Source organism: Saccoglossus kowalevskii, chromosome 12 (genome assembly GCF_978046115.1).
Source record: "Saccoglossus kowalevskii chromosome 12, keSacKowa6.1, whole genome shotgun sequence".
In the NCBI taxonomy this organism is placed as follows: domain Eukaryota; kingdom Metazoa; phylum Hemichordata; class Enteropneusta; family Harrimaniidae; genus Saccoglossus; species Saccoglossus kowalevskii.
In genome coordinates this window covers 31,059,291-31,078,807 of record NC_140652.1, presented here as the reverse complement: position 1 = coordinate 31,078,807, position 19,517 = coordinate 31,059,291, and the positions used below count along the sequence as shown (strand labels likewise).

The window sequence follows — 19,517 nt, the reverse complement described above, 5'->3', positions numbered from 1 at the left end:
ATACTAGTCTTTCCATATATGGCTATTTTGGATATTAGTCTTTCCATATATGGCTATTTTGAGTACTAGTTTTTCCATATATGGCTATTTTGGATACTAGTTTTTCCATATATGGAATATCTAGTCACAACCTGTCCATATATAAAATGACTGGTAACTACCTACTTCATTTCATTACACTCTCATTTCAGTTTCTTCAAATATTTGACAATGAACTTTCATCATTGCTAGCAATTCTAATGTCTTTATGGGGTGAGTAAACATTGATTTCATGCAACTGCTTGTTTCTGCGTTTGCATGATTGCGACAAGTTTGTGCTTTTTCTTGCAATTGCATGGTAACTAATTTTCACATTGCTGAGTTTCACAGCTGACTCTGTTTTTGTTTCTCATGTAACAAGTCTGGAGGACAGTCCTTGTGATATGTACATGTTGTCTGACAATTGTACTTCATGTTATGGGTGTTTCTGTTGTGGGATATCACTTCCATACTTTTGTTTATACCTACACTTGTCCGTATGTTTGGGAAGACCATTGTCTGCTGTAATCTTCATATTCACCTCTTGTCTCAACATTACTCTGTCATTCATCTCAGCCCAATTCATCCGTTATGTGGATTGGTAAAGGTACCAGTAGTGATAAGATTCTTCTTACATATGGATGCTACCCAAAAGTCAGCACTGCTATAATGTCCAGATGGCCAACCTACAGTTAGGTCTTGTATAATATACAGATGCTTTTTAAAGTCAGGTCTCAAATCAACTAACCATGCTTCAATTGCAGTCAGTGTGGCAGAATGCTGGTCCAGCTGAATTTACTAACCATGTCTTTATCTTTTCCTTCATAAATAAGTATAGTAACTCTTATTCATTGCAGAACTGTGACATCTTTATTGTTAGCTTTTACTGCTGCTCTGTTTCAGACTCTTATCTGTACTATGTTGGAGTAACACTACTGCAGTAAAACTCTTAAGAATTAATTCCTGCTGGCATTTTTCAGTTACAATTTCTATTACAGTCATCAGCAGTTTAAATCAATCCTGTATTCACTTTTTCCCCTCATATACTTGTAATGATAATCACCTGAAACAAACCCCAGACCATGGCTGGTCTTTTTAATCCAAGTACGATGTCAGGTACGGGACCTGGAGTAATGGATTTCAGTTAACCTCGCCTTCCATGTTGGGGTGAAAGTTAGTTAAACCTAGTAAATAAACTTTATATTGACAGTTTAAAATATCTTTAACACATTGCTTCCTTTCATGGATAGGATAACTTTCATCTTAGGACATACCGTTATCTTGGACTCAGATTATTACTACTAGAGCACAGCAAAAATGTGTAGTGATTATCAGTGTGCCCTCTATGGTGTTAGTTTTACAAATTGCAGATCTACTGTAATTGGGCTTAATTGTTCATTTTTTCTGGTGTATGACTTTTTTTTTATTTCCATAATTTTTTTTTTTTAGTAATTGTTTAATTGCGAAAACCCAAAAATCTAAACAATCTCCTTACATGTAAAAGATCTTGTTCTACACTTCAATAAATAGACAGAGAAGGCAATGGTTGGACATAATGGCATATTCTCTGTATACAAGACCTTCTTTGATTGGTTGACTAATCTAGTAAATTTGAGATCTCACAAATGATAATATGATGGTTGTTCAGATCATTGGGCTTACGCAGTCAGAAAATTAAAAAATAGAATTGCCGGTAAGAGAATAAATTTAAATTAAAAAAAAAACAAAAAATGAACAATTAAAAGAATAATAAAAGGAAGAAAAAAGATCTGATTTTAAATCAAATTGATTGCATTACTGACTCACTGATATTTTTTGTGATGCAATTATTACTGCTCATTTCCTTGTACACTAATACTGTAATAAATCTCCTTGAAAAACTACTTCTATTTTTAGAATTTGTAATTTAAAAAAAAAATTAAGATATTAAAACAAAATAGATGTAAAACAAAAGGCGCTGCTACAGTTTAGTTTTTTTTCGTTAAACTCCTGCAGTCATATACAATATTTATTTTTTCTTGATTTTTTTGGATTCTATTTTGACTCAGGATTCGTACAAAATCAGTTTTGTTTGAAGGCACACTGGCGATGGTTCAAACACAATGTGAGACTAGACTGAACTCTACTGGTACTAACCTGCAGTACTAACACTACAGAATTATATTGTTACATTTACAGATAGTTTTGCTCTTCGATAATTATGCTTCAGTTTTCTTCGCTTTAGTGTCTTCGTTGTGGGGTGAGTAGCTATGGTGACCCCTGACCTTTGACTTTTGCATGCTTTTATAGCGTGTCTTTAACTTGTCTTTATTACATTTATTTTATTTTTACTAATTCACTTTAAGAGTCTATTTTATTTTATGTTTTATTAATTTATGTGACGTCAGTTCATAGCTATATTTGAGAATGAGATGACCCTCCTTAATGCCTTTTTCATGACATCCTGGGGTGAGTAGGCGAGTATTTCATAAGGAGGGTAGTCTTTAGTACACCAACATGATGCAAGTCAAAACAAAAAACACAATTTGCTACCTAACATTTCTCTCTTTTCTCCAGGATTTCATTTCTTCTTTATCTGTTTCCTCATTGTATAGAAAGTGGAACCGTTTGCACACATTAACACACACCATTACAAGTACACCATTACAACTTACCAGCAATATAGCTGATATACATATGCATCAAATGTACCTTTAATTGACCTTTGACCTAGCTTTCTTTGATTCTGTCCAGCATGGTTGTCTTACACTTACACAACCTGCCTTTAATCCTCAATAATATTTTCCTTATTGTTTGCTTGCTAATATGCGTGTTTTTCTCTTTAATTCCTGTTTGCATGCATTGCATGATCTGTTCAGATTGCTTGTATATTTGATAATGAGTCTACTAGTTTTTGGGCTCTTATAATGGCAATTTGGGGTAAGCTTATCATTTGTAATGTTTAACATTGAAATATATAACTGTCAATGTTAACATTTCACTTTCATTCAGTTCATCCCATTTGATTTGTCCTGTTTTGATGTATGTTTTATAATATATTTGCATTTTATGATGTCAAAAACTGCAATTTACCGGTTTTTGTTGTATAACATCCACACTCATTGGTTCATTGAACCACAGCTCCCATAGGATCAGTACTCATTTAACCATAAAACACATTTGATCAGTACTCATTGAAGCATTGCTCCTGTTGTATCATTACTCATTGCACCAGCACTCATTTATTACATTAGTTTGCATTGAATACATTGAATCAGCAATCATTGAATAATCGTCTTTGAATGACTACACATCATTAGTCATTGAACCATGCATGCTCATTGAACTATGGCTGTCTGTACATCAGTACTCATTGAATCATGACACTCAGTGCTTCAGAACTACACCGGGTCTTATTTAATCATCAACATTCATTGACAAGTACTCATTGAGTCAAATTACTCATTTGATATGTATTTATTGATTACATTGTGGTCTCATTGAACAATCACACACATTGATACATTTTCATTGGATCAAAATATTCATTGAATATGTGTTTATTGATTACATTGGGTATAATTGAACCATCACTCATTGATAATTACTCATTGAATCTCACATGCATTTAATTACTACTTGTCTATCTTCAATGCTCATTGTTTACAACTTATTTGTTCATTACTTATTGAACACTAATAGTCAATCTTCAGACATCGCCTCTTTTATTCAACATTACACACGTGTGTTTGAGTGTTATGTAGAATATAGAATTCAGTTAAACTTAATTATAACACATCTCACTGCTTGTAATCAGAAAACGTTCTGTAACATCTTTCTACTTAATCATACCATGTGTATTGAGAAAGTGCTTCACACATTACAAGGCTTGAACTTCAGGAAGGCATTAATGTCCAAATAATTGTGCTTTTTGGAAAATACAGATTTTTTCTTTACTATTCCCATACCAGGGTAATCAAATTTTGCATTGAAAATTGATGCCCTCTGAAGTTCAAACCTTTTTGTTACTGCAATGTGTTATACAAACATTATTCTGCGTTTATATTGTGTTGATAGATTTATTTATATGAAGCTTGACTCATTATTCTCTATAAAAAATGCATTTTTCATTGCAATTTATTCAAAATAAGGCAAAATAAAGTTGTATTGACAGCAAAACATTGAAAACCTTCTAATTTTGAGCTGCCTTAAATCAAATCTGAATGTTATGGTATTCGCAAGTTATAGTGATTGAATCCTGGCATATTGCATTGTTCATTGAATGAGATATTTGTATTTCCTATTTGGCTTTAGGTGTGTGCTAAACACAAGTAATTTAGAAAGTATGTAATGCTCAAAATTCATTCAAATACAGTGGTAGCATGTCTGAATAAAATACCGGTAGTCATCCTATGAATTCAAATTAGAGGGACTTCAGGGCTTACATCAGGTCTTGGGCTATAATCTAAATGGATAATGTTTCCTATAGAATATTATTTTGTAATATGCACCATCAAACAGATAATCTTGTGTGTGATTCTGTCACTTAATGAAACCCTTAAAAAAATTCAGTCACAACCGATTCCCAAAAATGCTCAGTATGGCTATTGACTATAAAATACTGATGTAGATATCTTGGACATATACCATAGTTGTTTTATTTATTGAAATACACATGCAAAAGACAATATTTCCTGATGATACAACTTTAACAACAATAGTGACAACACTAGCATATTTATACGTATTTCCATTGCATGTGCCAATCAAGTCATTTATGGAGAGATTTAGTTTATGTACCACTCTAGTAAATCAAATGAGAGAAATTTCTAAAATTATATCATAATTACCAGTTATTACTTCTATGGGTAATACTGCTTCATATTTTCGTTATGAAAATAAAGGATTAGTTTTTGAAATGGTTCTTTTTGATGTTGTCTATACTTACAGCAACTTTATTCATGGAGTTCTGGAAAAGAAAACAGTTTGGAATTCAGTATGACTGGGATCTGTTTGGTTTTGAAGACCATGAGGTGAGAATATATTCCAAATAAAGTACATTTGTGTCATGTGATAGCAAATATACATGATTTATGATGTCATACTTTACCCATAATCCTTTGCATGAGAATCAAGATGGCTGACTACATAATACTGATGTAAAGTTGAATATCTAAGGAATGAAAAGTGATATAAAAAGACTTTAAATTGCATTCTCCTACATTTGTGGAGCTTTTTCTTTAAATTATTATACAGTGTTTTCATTGCGACCCACTGACATTCAATGCTTCGGTAACGTTCACTGATCTTGATGACATTCAATCACCAAAGTCACACCCAACAAGCATTTGTACCCTGGCTGAACTTCAATCACATAGCCTTCAATGACCGGGGTACCATCTAGTGATCTAGGTGACATTTAATGACATGATTGAAGTTTAACCCAGAAAACATAAAAGACCTGGAGGCTCGCCACAATGAACACAGGTGGTATTCAATGTGTGTCATTGACCTGTGTGTCATTCTAGTCCAAACGAAGGGTCCCATGTAAACAACAATCATGGTGTTCTAGAGCCTCTCTTTCAGATGTGAACAGCGCCTCCAACGGCCACTTATACGTTTAGACTGATTCAATGATTGTTCATTGACCCGAGATACATTCAATGATTGGGTAGCATTCAATGACTCAGGTGAAGTTCAAAAATGGTTTTTATGAAATCATGCTTGTGATATCTGAAATGAAATTTTTTGTAATTCCTTTTATAACAAATTCATCTATACGCGTTCAACTATTTTTTGTTGGTACCACTCATTTTGCTGTTCAAACTACAGCAACTTTATCAATGTTTTTTTGTTTGGTCTTCAGGAAAACACTCGTCCAGAATTTGAAGCAAAAGCACCTGATACAAGGATCAATCCTGTAACTAAGGTAACACATATCCATATTTGGTAACATTATAATAACAAACTGGTTATTTGTTATACTTTACTTTATAGTCTTGCACCTAGACATAAAGAAAACAATTTGTATGTTTCCTATAACCAAATCTACTATTTTTACTGTCTGACCCTAAAATTATTTGGCCATTATTTGAAAAAATGCCACAAAATTGTGCCAGTTTTTCAAAACTGGGTATTGTAGATACCTTTGAAAATGATTGATAACACTCGTATCTGCAAAACAATTCTTATATGCATGAGAAAAAGAAACTCAGTTATGTCAAAGAAAAATTATAGAAAAAAGAAAAAGACAAATATTTGCCCACCAAAGAGCATGCTCCAGGTTATTTAACTTCATGTTTTAGTAAAAGTTTATACTATTGATACACTGTTTAAATTGAGTTGCCATGAGAGAAACATCATTATTTTGTTTAGGAGGCTGTATATAATCTTGCTGAAAACCTTTACAAACTTTTTCACCACTAGACTTTCTCGCCCAAAGTTTTTTTACTCCTGTGTGTGAAGCACACAATGGGAGTCTTTGCAGTTACCCTGTCTGTATGTGTGTATGTGTGTTTTTCTAATATTCTTCAATATTTCCTAAAATGAACTCTAATTATAGTAGTTTTACATTGTTAATATTCAGTATTAATGCAAAAGATAATTGTGTGTATAAAACTTCCAACTAATTAAACAAAATCAAATCTGTAGCTGTAAATTTGATACACTGCTCAGTGATGCATTATTGTCAGTGAATTCTTGGTATTTTAAGACATGATGGGTTGTACATTTTCTAAAAGCTATTAAACTAGGTGTTATTAATTTGCATAACAAGAACCAATACCTCTCTCGGGATGTACCATATTTGCTCTTATGGAAGCAGAAAAATACCAAAAATCATATTTGTTATATATTGAATTATTTAAATATGACTTGAATTATCCAAATATTATCTGTAATTTATTAGCACATACTCTCTAATAGAGTAAATACGGTACCTATATTTCATTGAGGGGAACCAATATAATTGCCTTAGCGTCCTGTTAAGTCCTAGACCCGTTCCCATAAAGTCCGAAAAAGGGGACTTATAATTTAACTTAAGTCTGTCTGCATCTGTGATATGCCTGAACACATCTAGCCTAGTACTTTGAATGATTACAATCACCTCTTATTAATGTGTAGCATGTAAACATGTACTGCAGATGTATTAACATACATTGGAATGGATCCTTTATTTATTTCAATGACACTGACCAACTAACCAATACATATTAACACTGACCAACTAACCAATACATACCAACACTGACCAACTAACCAATACATACCAACACTAACCAACTAATACATACCAACACTAACCAACTAACTAATACATACGAGCATTGACAACTAACCAATACATACCAACACTGACCAACCTATTACCCAATAAATACCAACACTGACCAACTAACAATTACATACCAACACTGGCAAATAACCAATACATACTGACTAACTAACTCATACTAACACTAACCAATACAAACCTTTTCTTCTCGATTTTCTTGTTTCCTGAATAATATATCAATTACGAAACAGGAAGAAGAGCCCTATGTCTCATTTAGGGCAAGATTTCCACGCTTTTGTGCAACTGCACTGGTTATTTTATTTATGGTGAGAGTCGCAAACTTAGTTGACTGTCTCCGAATCACTCATAATTTCGGCAGTTGAAAGCACTGTTTTATGCTGATCACAGAAAATATGAGTTCACAGACAGTCAAATTATAATCATAAGCCAGACCCATGTTGATTTATATTACTGTAAATACTTTATTTTCACGTCAAATCACTGAGAATGAAATTCAATTAAAATACTTTTTTTTTCTATATTTTACATTCAACTTATCAAAAAGCAGTGAAAATAAATTTCTTACAAAACATCCAAAATGTGTTTTTAGCAGAAATTAATTCCTGTTAAATAAAGTATTTTCCATTCAACAGGGGTTGGTGATTGGGTAAGCAAGTATTTTCCCATTGATATCAAGTGTTATACTGAGTAGTGCTTTTTTAATGTTTCCACAAAATTTGTGATGTAAAAGTATGCAAATTCAGCATAAAAAATGATACAAAGCTCTTTGAGGAAATGGGAAAATACTTGTCATTATGGTGTTAAATCATTCATATCATATTCACATGTGAATCATCATTTCAATTTGTCCGTTATCACTACGTGTACCATATATGGATTAGATGGAAGAACGTTGGATTGTATGGTATAAAAGATTTCCCAGACTTCTAGCAGCAATTACTGGTATCTTGTTTATGGTAAGACAACATCTCATTGTGTATTCTAACATCTTACCAGGAGAAACGCATAATGTTTATTCATATTACATACTGGCATTACAATGTTCCATATTAGGATAAAAATGTTCCATATTAGGATAACATTGTCTAACTTTAAGATAACATTGTGCCATATAAGGATGGCGATGTTCCATACTAGGATAACAATGTTCCATATTAGGGTAACAGTTTTCTATATTAGGATAATAATGTTCCATATTAGGATAACAATGTTCCATATGAAGATAAGTTTTCCATATTAGGATAACAATGTTCCATATTAGGATGACAGTTTTCCATATTAGGATAACAATGTTCCATATTAGGATAACAATGTTCCATATGAAGATCATACTACTTGTCTTGTCTACATCTGTAATTACATTTATGTGTTTATTAACAATGTCATATTTCTGATTATTTGAATTATTTTCTCTGTATTCTAGCTATGTCTTGTATTGGCATGTGTATTAGGTGTGATTGTATACCGTATTGCCGTATCATCTGCCATTGCAGCCACTGCCAGTGGATTTGTCAGCTCTTATTCTTCAATCATTACCACCTGTACTGCCTCAGTCATCAACTTAGTACTTATTATGATTCTTAATAAGGTATGTACAATACTTGTGTCATCAGTTCAAATGATTTGCAACATTTTGTGATCCGAAAATATTGTAATTCTGAGAAGTAAGTGAAATGAATTAATACATTAGCAGATTGCTGAATCATAATTGGAGCAAGGTAACCACTAGGCTGCAGATACAAATACTATGTATGTTTTTTATGATTCAATAAAACAATTTTCTATATTTATTACTTATAAGGGAGAAGCAATTGATACAGAAATGTCTGTTTTTATTATTGTTGTTGTTTTTCATTACCACATCCCTAATAGAAGTCGCATCCATACTTTTTTGAAAAATTGTCAAAACAAAAATTTACAATTTCTCATATGTGTAGATGTTCCAATAGAAGCTGCATCCCCTCATTTGCATTTTACCATTTTAATAAAAAGATGTGGTTTCTAATACAGATTTTACAGTGATTGTTATCCTAATTTTTATAAAAGTTTAAGATATCATGAAACAGATTGCTGTGGCTTAACAGTTTTTCCTTGGGCTGATAAGGCAAGGTCACAATAGTTGCACTATGTTTAATTTATCATATTAAGACCATGGTTAATAGCTTAATTGTAGTAGATAATAAGTCATAGAGAATACGTATGCACTATATTTGTTTTTAATTTCAGATTTATGAAAAGATTGCTGTTTGGTTGACAGATATGGGTGAGTAGTCACTGCTGAATTTTATTTTTTATTTATAATTGTATTTAAAATTGTCATTAAAATTGTTCTGGTTTTATTTTATTTTATTCATTTTTTTGAAGTTTCATATTTCTTTGAATTCTTAAGGCCGGATTTTTATTATCCCTTGTTTCGCGAACCCGCCGAATGAAAAGGAGCCAAAAATGAAATAAAAATAAAATTTCATTTCAGCGTAACTTCTTGCGCCCTCCAACTTGTGAGTGCAAAAAATTGCTAAAAAAATTATTTTAATCTTCATTTTTTTTTTCGCCCGCCGCCTAACAAATCCAAGTTGCATTTTCATGGGAGTATCATGATCAAAGTACCGAAGTCTCGCGCAGATATATACTTTATGCGAGTTGGCTGACGGTGAATCTCAGGTATTGACCTCTCTGCGTGCTACTTGAGACTACTAGGCGAATATGACGGCGGCGTGGGTTGTGATGACATGCTGTGAAACTCTGTCGTCAAAAACCGAGAAATCCCTCATTAATGCTGAAAATTGTGCCCCAATTGGCGACATTGCCAACCAGGTTATACATGGAATAAAAATTTATTTCATTTCTTCTCTCCAATCAATGATCTTACTTACAATTCTTTGAGAATCACACAAATCTAATGGAAAAAATAATTAATTTTTTTTTTTTTTCGCCCTCCTCGAGAAACAAGGAATAAAAAAAGTCTGGCCTTGTACAAATAACTTGTATGTCATCTCAGTTATATAACAGGGACTGTGTATCATTTAAAATCAACTGTTAAAAACTATTGAAAACCCTTATTATGACACTTTTAATACCAGATCTTATGGCCAAACATGCCCCAATACCCATGATCTGTCTTAGCCAACAATGATAGCCCTTGAAAATAAAATATTATCTATTTATTTGCATATACATATATGAAAACAGAAGATCAGCGAGTGTGCTTAAAATACAGGGCTATTGTTAATGATCACATTTATTTAACTTCCACAGAAATGCATCGAACTGAAACTGAGTGGGAAGACAGTTTTACTTTCAAGATGTATCTCTTCAGTTTTGTTAACTACTATAGCTCTATCTTTTACATTGCATTTTTCAAAGGACAGTAAGTAAAATTTGTATGTTTCAAATGTCAGACAATTGAAGAGTAACATTTACCTTAACATCATAACAGTAATTGATAGCAATGATTCAGTAAAATACCAGCAAACAGTCCTGCCTGTGCCAGTGTTTGTAGTCAATGACATACTGGTAATTCCCTTATAGTACATTATACAGTACATTGAGCTAGATTGTTGCAATTGAATTCATTTGTCTAAAAAATGTTATACAGACATGTTCTAATGAGACCGGTCACTGCATGGTAGCATAGTGGTTGTTGCATCAGACTCATGATAGGTAGAGCCAAGTTCAAATCCTACCTTAGGCTGAACATCAAAAGAGTCAACCCTTACCCTGGGTTAGTGTGCCACAGACTCAATGAGAAGGCCAATTCCACTGGCTGAGATTCATTCACTAACGAATGCGACTTTGGTCCGCAGGTGCTTGTGTTCGAACGAGCCTGGTTGACGCCAGAATAGCACATTAAATTGCCATTTGATAGGAAGATGGCCGCACAGCCCTGTCATGTAGTCCTAAACATGAATATGACTTCTGCGGCAGCACTAGCACTTGCAATTTGTACATACAAAAAAAAAGTCAGGAGAGACAACAGTGTCATTCAATGTCCGGAACTGTCGCCGGGCACAAAAAAACTTAAAAAAAAAAAAGACTTGTTCTAAAGAGACTCACCTGTTATAGCACTACATTGCCCCATCTCTTCTACACACACCTACACCTCCTGTGCACCCAACACACAGTCTTTAAAGTCTACTTAAGGTGATTGTAATTATTGTTATCTTCAGATTGACAGGTTACCCTGGAGAGTATGACACTATTTTTGGATTTAGAGTTGAAGAGGTAATTATGTTTACTTTAAATTATATTCTGTCATCTCATTTCTAACTCCTGTATCATCTCTGTTATTACCCCTGTGTCATCTCATTTATAACTCCTATATAATCTTGGTTATAACTTGTTTTATTTCAGTTATAACTTCTGTATTATGTCATTTATAACTCTTGTGTCATCGCAGTTATATTTCCTGTGTCATCTCAGTTCTCATCTCTCATATTTTCATTACAGTGTGATCCAGGTGGTTGCTTACCTGAACTCTGTCTTCAGTTAGCTATTATTATGGTTGGTAAACAAGCCTACAATAATTGTCAGGAACTTCTGGTTCCGTAAGTATAATTAAGTTGTATTCCCACTTTGTATGACTTATAGTAAAACCTCTCACTGACTCCTGCATGAGGACCTTGAATATTGAACAGTTCATGAGAATCCTGAAGTTTATTTTAGATATTGGCTCTTACTCCTGACCCCTTAGTTTGATAGTAAAACATTCCCATGTATGACATTACCTCCCAATCTCCCAGGCAGAGTTCTATTATGAATATATCTCTGCCACCACGCGATCTTATGCTTGTCGTTGATTGGTCGATGCATCACAGTGGAACTACTTTCAAAGATGCTCACCAAAACATTGCCATGCAAGTGTTCGATTTTCGAACCCGACGAATGTGTACGCGATGTTTGCATATACTGGCCGTTTTCAAAGTTAGAAGCTTTTTTTTTCTTTCTGTGTGACAGTAGGACGATTTAGCCGTCAATACCCCTAAGTGCAATCGTTTCTTTATATTTCTTTGTCTGGCAAACGACAGGACGGTCAGTTTGATGAACCAAGTAACACCTTAGTAACCGTTATCCCGCGATGAAATTATTTTCTTTTGTAAATTATAACAATTTCACCCTTGACAGTGGATTTACGGAAAAATCGTTATCAGCTATCGATAAAATATTTTAAAACTTGTTTTCCAGTAGGAATAAATCAACACGAGAGCCCTCTAATAACAAAAATACGCAAATGACACGCGTAGTAAAAGTCTTGTGGTGTTTCACCACAAAATCTAACCGCAAGGAACTCTGGGAAGGAGAAAGATTACCTCCCTAAGCTTACCCGAACCCTACCTTATTAGTTTGATTGTAAAAGACTCCCTTGAGAAACATTGACTTCGCAAACAAACCCAAACAAAGTGCCACAGTTCGATAGTAAAACGTTTCGTTCCTACCTGAACTGTCTGCATAATAAAAAAAATAGCTTAATTTTGATTACATGTTTGTTGACGTTTCAGTAAATTCATGAATTGGTGTAGCGCTCGCAGTGCCAAGAAGAAGGAAAAGGAAGAGGGTGATGTGTATTCAAGATGGGAACAAGATTATGACCTTAGACTTCCTAACAAACATGGTTTGTTTGATGAGTATTTAGAAATGGGTGAGTTTTGAAATTTTCTTTTAATTTTCTACAAATCACATGAATTCTCACGTGAGTTGGTGGTGTGAACACAATCTTTTGATTGTTATAATGATTTAAACCAAGTTTTAGACCAATTCCGGGGACATAACGGCGTTATTACCATATCCAGGTGGGGGTGGGGTGTGTAGTGTTGACATTCATTAATTTCTGATCACAGAATTACTAAATTTTCTGCAGAAATTTTACTATGTTTCAGCCACGTTCAGCCATGTTGGTTCTGTGTTGTATGCATCAGCATTACATTTGATAGTTCGTAAAATCTGGTAAATCTGTTTTCATTCATACACATGCAATGAAGTTGGAATCTATATGTACATTTGTCGAGGAACAAAATACACGCATGTTTATTCAAACATGCCCCTTTTCTGTCACAAGTTTATAATAATGTAGCAACTTCCCAGGGAAATTAAAACTTGTGTTTTGTTTTGTTCTCTACATAACTGTTCTAAACCACTACATGTACGAATGTACATGTTCAATGACAGCAAACTTCTAATCATGATATGTATATGTTGTTAATTTCTAACTTTATTTCATGACATTTTGGAATGTAATTTTCTGTATTCTGGTTATATGGGCTTTATGTCCATTACCTGAATAAAAACACAAAATATCTATTCATTGAAGAGATTATTGAGTTGTGTTATTTACTTGGATGAACTTTCATTTCAGTACTACAGTTTGGATTTGTCACGCTGTTTGTTGCTGCATTCTCATTGGCTCCTTTGTTTGCTTTGATAAATAACATTATTGAAATCCGATTAGACGCTTACAAATTCACAACTCAGTTCAGACGACCAAGAGCAGCCAGAGCTCAAGATATTGGTAGGTATTCAGAATCAATATGTGTGATTTGTGAAGCTTATAAAATGACATGCCATTTCACAACACAAATAATTGTACCAAGGCACTGGAGCATTCAGTCACTCTTGAAAATAAATTTCTCTATTTCACCTTGCATTTCAAACTGTTTCCTTTTGTATTGTATCAGAATGAGCGAGCCATGTAATTGAATTTTAGCCAAAAAAACAACTGGTTTTAGAAATAGCAGTCTGATACATTTATTGCGAGTAGTCTGATGTTCCAACATTTTTAACATTGCCATTACCACTGTAGCTGAATTAGACCTATTAAATGAGTGCTTGACTCTTTAGTTGCAAGTGTATAATATCTGTTTTTTTTAAAGTTATAATTATATTATATATTTATCCTCTATGGGGAGTTTTATTGTTGTATCACGCATACATGTGTAGAACATGCTATTATGCACACTCGTGCATAGTGGGTTATATACTGGCAATGAAAATCAGAGTGATCATTTTTGCAATGCAAGGATTCCCATGCTGTTGTTCAGTTTTCCAGGGTGCCATATCTCCTAACCTCCATATCTCATATCCATGCTTGTAACTTTCATCTCTGTCATGACATTTTATCTTTCTAGGTATATGGTATGGTATCTTGGATGGTGTTGGTAAATTGTCGGTGGTTACAAATGTAAGTGAACATTTGCCAAAATATTGATTTTGCAATGGAGTACAGCTCAATTTCAAAAAAACAACATAATTTATTAATTTTTAGTTTTTGTGTGCAAGGTAGCAGTTCTGTACATTAAGTGTTAATGTTGTTTCTTCTTGATTTTTTATGTGAAAATTGCATCTGCTTCTTGCCACAGAAGCCACATTTCATGTTAGGAATTACATGAAGACTGTCTGACCATCTTTCTATCATAATGAAATTATGAATATTAATATCCTAAATCTGCATTACAGCATTAAGCTTGCTACTTTAACATTGATGTTTCATTTATATTGACAGGCCTTTGTGATTGCCATAACATCGGAATTCGTTCCAAGATTAGTGTACATATTTAGATACTCAATGGATGGTTCATTGACAGGATATGTCAACAATTCTTTGTCTTATTTTGACACAAATGATTTCGAAGAAGGAACTGCACCAGAAGACACAAGTTGTCCATGGACAGATGTAGGAGATTGTCCTATCTGCAGGTATGTAATACTGATTTGATTGTTCATTTCTATATTTTTTAATTATTATCTATATAATAAAATTATAAATTATAATTATTACTGTCAAATCTGTAGTAAAAATGATACAATGTAACAGAGGGAATGTAGTTTCTATTAAAGCATCTACACTTATAAGAAATGGTGAATTTTTGGTTGTAAATTCTTAAAAACAAAATTGGTAGGGCTTTTATTAACGATGCAGCTTCTAATTTAGATTTTCCAGTACATGTATCTATAATTTACACACATATGTTTGTTAGCACATGCACTACCAATAGAGAAATATGGTATTGTGTTGGAAACATATGAATGGTATGAGAGATACAGTAATATTCCACACAACCAGATTTTAATGATGTGGATTAGTTCATCTTCATAATTTGGTTCCTCTAAGACTACAATATTGTTAGTAGGTTCCCTGTCTTCTAAAATTAAATGACAAAAATGTGGAATTTTTTTTTTTTCCAATGTAATTTTTATCTGTTTTCAGATATAAAGATTATCGGCAACCACCATGGGGTATGGAGCCATATGCACGTACTTTACAACATTGGCATGTCTTAGCTGCAAGGCTGGCTTTTGTTGTCGTCTTTGAGGTGAGAATTCTAAGTTTTGTAATTGTCGTGTTAGCATAGGCTTCTTCATTCAGGGAATGAACTTCCTTGAAATTCACAATAAATCACTGAAAAGCTTCAGCAAAGTAATGCAAATGGTGAGGCAAATTATCTGCGCATATTGTCCATATTTGATATGATTTATATGCTGAATGACATCGTGTGATTACATCAGTCTAATTAGTCCCTGCTCAGGCGTAGCCTTATTTCCTTCCGTCAACCCCCCCTTTTTCAGATTAAGGGAAATAACTTTATGATGAGTTGTATCCACATAGAGTACATATTAATTCAATTGTTTGCAGATGTTCCATGTATTATTTTAACATGATTATTTTATAATTCAATAACGGAGACTGTGACATTCATGACTTGTTTTCAGTAATATTTCTTAATAACTTACAATTTAATACCCAATGTCACATTTGAATCAAGGAACTCTGACAATGTGCATGCTTATTGTTACCATTTATTCTCTATTTTTTGCAGCATGTTGTGTTTTTCTTGAAGTGGTTCATTGATTACCTCATCCCTGACGTCCCCACAAAAGTGAAAGATGAAATAAAACGTGAGAACTACCTAGCAAAAGAAGCATTTTACCGAGCCCAGCTAAATCAAAGCAAAATAAAAGAATTAAAAGATGGTGGTGGTAATGGCAATGCTGCTACAGTCTCTGTGTAAACATGGGAAAGCATACTACCATTGGTTTTTTATATAATAAATTAACACGTTTTTCTAAATTTTAACAAACATATTTTTAGTAGGATTGTATTGTTGAATTATGAATATTGTAAATCACAGTAGAAATAAATTTAAAGGGTTTGAATTTTTATATTGTAAATCAAAAAAAAAAACTTTCTGATCACTGTACATTGTTGCCAGTATTAAACTCATCTTGATTCTTGTCAGGAAGAAATTGTAAATCAGTGTAAATTTGTGGTGGTTTTTACTCACAAATTTACACTTTTGATGTATATTTTTAAAAATAAACTAGGAAATATACTTTTAAACTATTATTAAGGAGATTTTTTTTAAAAATTACTACAACAATTTTGATGTTTCATAACTGTACATTTTAAAAATACTATTTCATTTAAACATTTTTTTAAATTAATGTACTCTTAGTATTTTAGATATTGTTTATTAATAATGTAGTGGGATATTAAAGATAGTATTACTGATAAATTTATTTTCGTACCTCTGATGTTCAGGGTGTAAATTATAGACGGAATGTTTCTGTGTTTGGTACATGCATAAATAATAAGAATGAAAACCATTTTGTCATTTTTGTCATTATTATGTAAGTCATATTTAGTGAATGTTTATTATACTATTAGTTACCTTCCATTCTTCAAGTTTTGTATTGGTGTGTCTTGCATGAATAAGTATGTATTGTTGTATATTGTAAAACAAACATTGGTGAATTTCAACTACACAGAATGTCACTGATCCAGACATAGGCCAAATTAAATTAAATTCTGTGTTTCCAGTTACCCCACATCCCCATTTTTTTGAAAATGCAAATGAGTTCCAAATTATTTTTTTAAATGCAAATCAGGTATGTTACCGGCATATTTTGTGTGTTTATGTACTTTGTTCTATGTAGTAAATGAAGATATATATTCTGAAAGTGTCTTGGATTTCATTTTTCACATCTTTAGTTAAAACATGATGTTCTAATAAAAGTAAAATTAAAACATGCTGCTGGAATTTTTTAAGATCTTTACCGTAAACGCAAAACTTGTTTCATTTGGCCTGATAACAATTAAAAAGCCATTCTTTTATTAAATGCAGATGTAGGACATGCATGCATTGTAAGATGAATTATGAAGAATTGTCACCAGTACACAATGTCAGCGTGGTTAATTTTTTTATTTATTATGTACAATCTTGCTAATCCTGAATGGTTTTCAAATTTTGATATATATTTTTTTTCAACCTAATGACTTAAGAAAATTGTAGACAATGTCATTCATTTTCTCTATCACATATATTTAATCATGCTAGTTTGAATTCAACTGTTCTTAAAGAAAATAAAGTAGGTTTTGATTCTTGTCATTGCACATGTAAATTTGTAACCTGCTAGTTTGAATTCAACTGTTCTTAAAGAAAATAAAGTAGGTTTTGATTCTTGTCATTGCACATGTAAATTTGTAACCTGCTAGTTTGAATTCAACTGTTCTTAAAGAAAACAAAGCAGGTTTTGATTCTTGTCATTGCACATGTAAATTTGTAACCTGCTAGTTTGAATTCAACTGTTCTTAAAGAAAACAAAGCAGTTTTTGATTCTTGTCATTGCACATGTAAATTTGTAACCTGCTAGTTTGAATTCAACTGTTGTTAAAGAAAACAAAGCAGGTTTTGATTCTTGTCATTGCACATGTAAATTTGTAACCTGCTAGTTTGAATTCAACTGTTCTTAAAGAAAACAAAGCAGGTTTTGATTCTTGTCATTGCACATGTAAATTTGTAACCTGCTAGTTTGAATTCAACTGTTCTTAAAGAAAACAAAGCAGGTTTTGATTCTTGTCATTGCACATGTAAATTTGTAACCTGCTAGTTTGAATTCAACTGTTCTTAAAGAAAACAAAGCAGGTTTTGATTCTTGTCATTGCACATGTAAATTTGTAACCTGCTAGTTTGAATTCAACTGTTGTTAAAGAAAATAAAGTAGGTTTTGATTCTTGTCATTGCACATGTAAATTTGTAACCTGCTAGTTTGAATTCAACTGTTCTTAAAGAAAACAAAGCAGGTTTTGATTCTTGTCATTGCACATGTAAATTTGTAACCTGCTAGTTTGAATTCAACTGTTCTTAAAGAAAACAAAGCAGGTTTTGATTCTTGTCATTGCACATGTAAATTTGTAACCTGCTAGTTTGAATTCAACTGTTCTTAAAGAAAACAAAGCAGGTTTTGATTCTTGTCATTGCACATGTAAATTTGTAACCTGCTAGTTTGAATTCAACTGTTCTTAAAGAAAACAAAGCAGGTTTTGATTCTTGTCATTGCACATGTAAATTTGTAACCTGCTAGTTTGAATTCAACTGTTGTTAAAGAAAATAAAGTAGGTTTTGATTCTTGTCATTGCACATGTAAATTTGTAACCTGCTAGTTTGAATTCAACTGTTCTTAAAGAAAACAAAGCAGGTTTTGATTCTTGTCATTGCACATGTAAATTTGTAACCTGCTAGTTTGAATTCAACTGTTCTTAAAGAAAACAAAGCAGGTTTTGATTCTTGTCATTGCACATGTAAATTTGTAACCTGCTAGTTTGAATTCAACTGTTCTTAAAGAAAACAAAGCAGGTTTTGATTCTTGTCATTGCACATGTAAATTTATAACCTGCTAGTTTGAATTCAACTGTTCTTAAAGAAAACAAAGCAGGTTTTGATTCTTGTCATTGCACATGTAAATTTGTAACCTGCTAGTTTGAATTCAACTGTTCTTAAAGAAAACAAAGCAGGTTTTGATTCTTGTCATTGCACATGTAAGTTTGTAACCTGCTAGTTTGAATTCAACTGTTCATAAAGAAAACAAAGCAGGTTTTGATTCTTGTCATTGCACATGTAAATTTGTAACCTGCTAGTTTGAATTCAACTGTTCTTAAAGAAAACAAAGCAGGTTTTGATTCTTGTCATTGCACATGTAAATTTGTAACCTGCTAGTTTGAATTCAACTGTTCATAAAGAAAACAAAGCAGGTTTTGATTCTTGTCATTGCACATGTAAATTTGTAACTTGCTAGTTTGAATTCAACTGTTCATAAAGAAAACAAAGCAGGTTTTGATTCTTGTCATTGCACATGTAAATTTGTAACCTGCTAGTTTGAATTCAACTGTTCATAAAGAAAACAAAGCAGGTTTTGATTCTTGTCATTGCACATGTAAATTTGTAACCTGCTAGTTTGA

General features: G+C 32.7%; 1 protein-coding gene across 3 annotated transcripts in view; it reads left to right on the top strand.

The window, feature by feature from the left end:
- Positions 1 to 17,310, top strand: part of LOC102808477 (anoctamin-4-like) — a 72,659-nt gene extending 55,349 nt beyond the window's left edge. Inside the window, exons 12-26 of one of the 3 annotated variants that reach the window (XM_085506566.1) lie at positions 2,406 to 2,466; positions 4,948 to 5,030; positions 5,864 to 5,926; positions 8,173 to 8,247; positions 8,715 to 8,879; positions 9,518 to 9,554; positions 10,547 to 10,658; positions 11,458 to 11,512; positions 11,738 to 11,835; positions 12,787 to 12,926; positions 13,641 to 13,793; positions 14,410 to 14,462; positions 14,784 to 14,977; positions 15,489 to 15,594; positions 16,099 to 17,310. In XM_085506566.1, coding sequence (XP_085362692.1) covers positions 2,406 to 2,466; positions 4,948 to 5,030; positions 5,864 to 5,926; positions 8,173 to 8,247; positions 8,715 to 8,879; positions 9,518 to 9,554; positions 10,547 to 10,658; positions 11,458 to 11,512; positions 11,738 to 11,835; positions 12,787 to 12,926; positions 13,641 to 13,793; positions 14,410 to 14,462; positions 14,784 to 14,977; positions 15,489 to 15,594; positions 16,099 to 16,290 — 1,587 coding nt within the window. In that variant the 3' untranslated portion in view covers positions 16,291 to 17,310. Of the gene's footprint in view, positions 1 to 2,196; positions 2,258 to 2,405; positions 2,467 to 4,947; positions 5,031 to 5,863; positions 5,927 to 8,172; positions 8,248 to 8,714; positions 8,880 to 9,517; positions 9,555 to 10,546; positions 10,659 to 11,457; positions 11,513 to 11,737; positions 11,836 to 12,786; positions 12,927 to 13,640; positions 13,794 to 14,409; positions 14,463 to 14,783; positions 14,978 to 15,488; positions 15,595 to 16,098 lie in introns of all 3 variants that reach the window. The other 2 variants (XM_078013615.2, XM_085506565.1) reach the window with 2 other exon arrangements.
- The last annotated feature ends 2,207 nt before the right edge of the window (positions 17,311 to 19,517 follow it).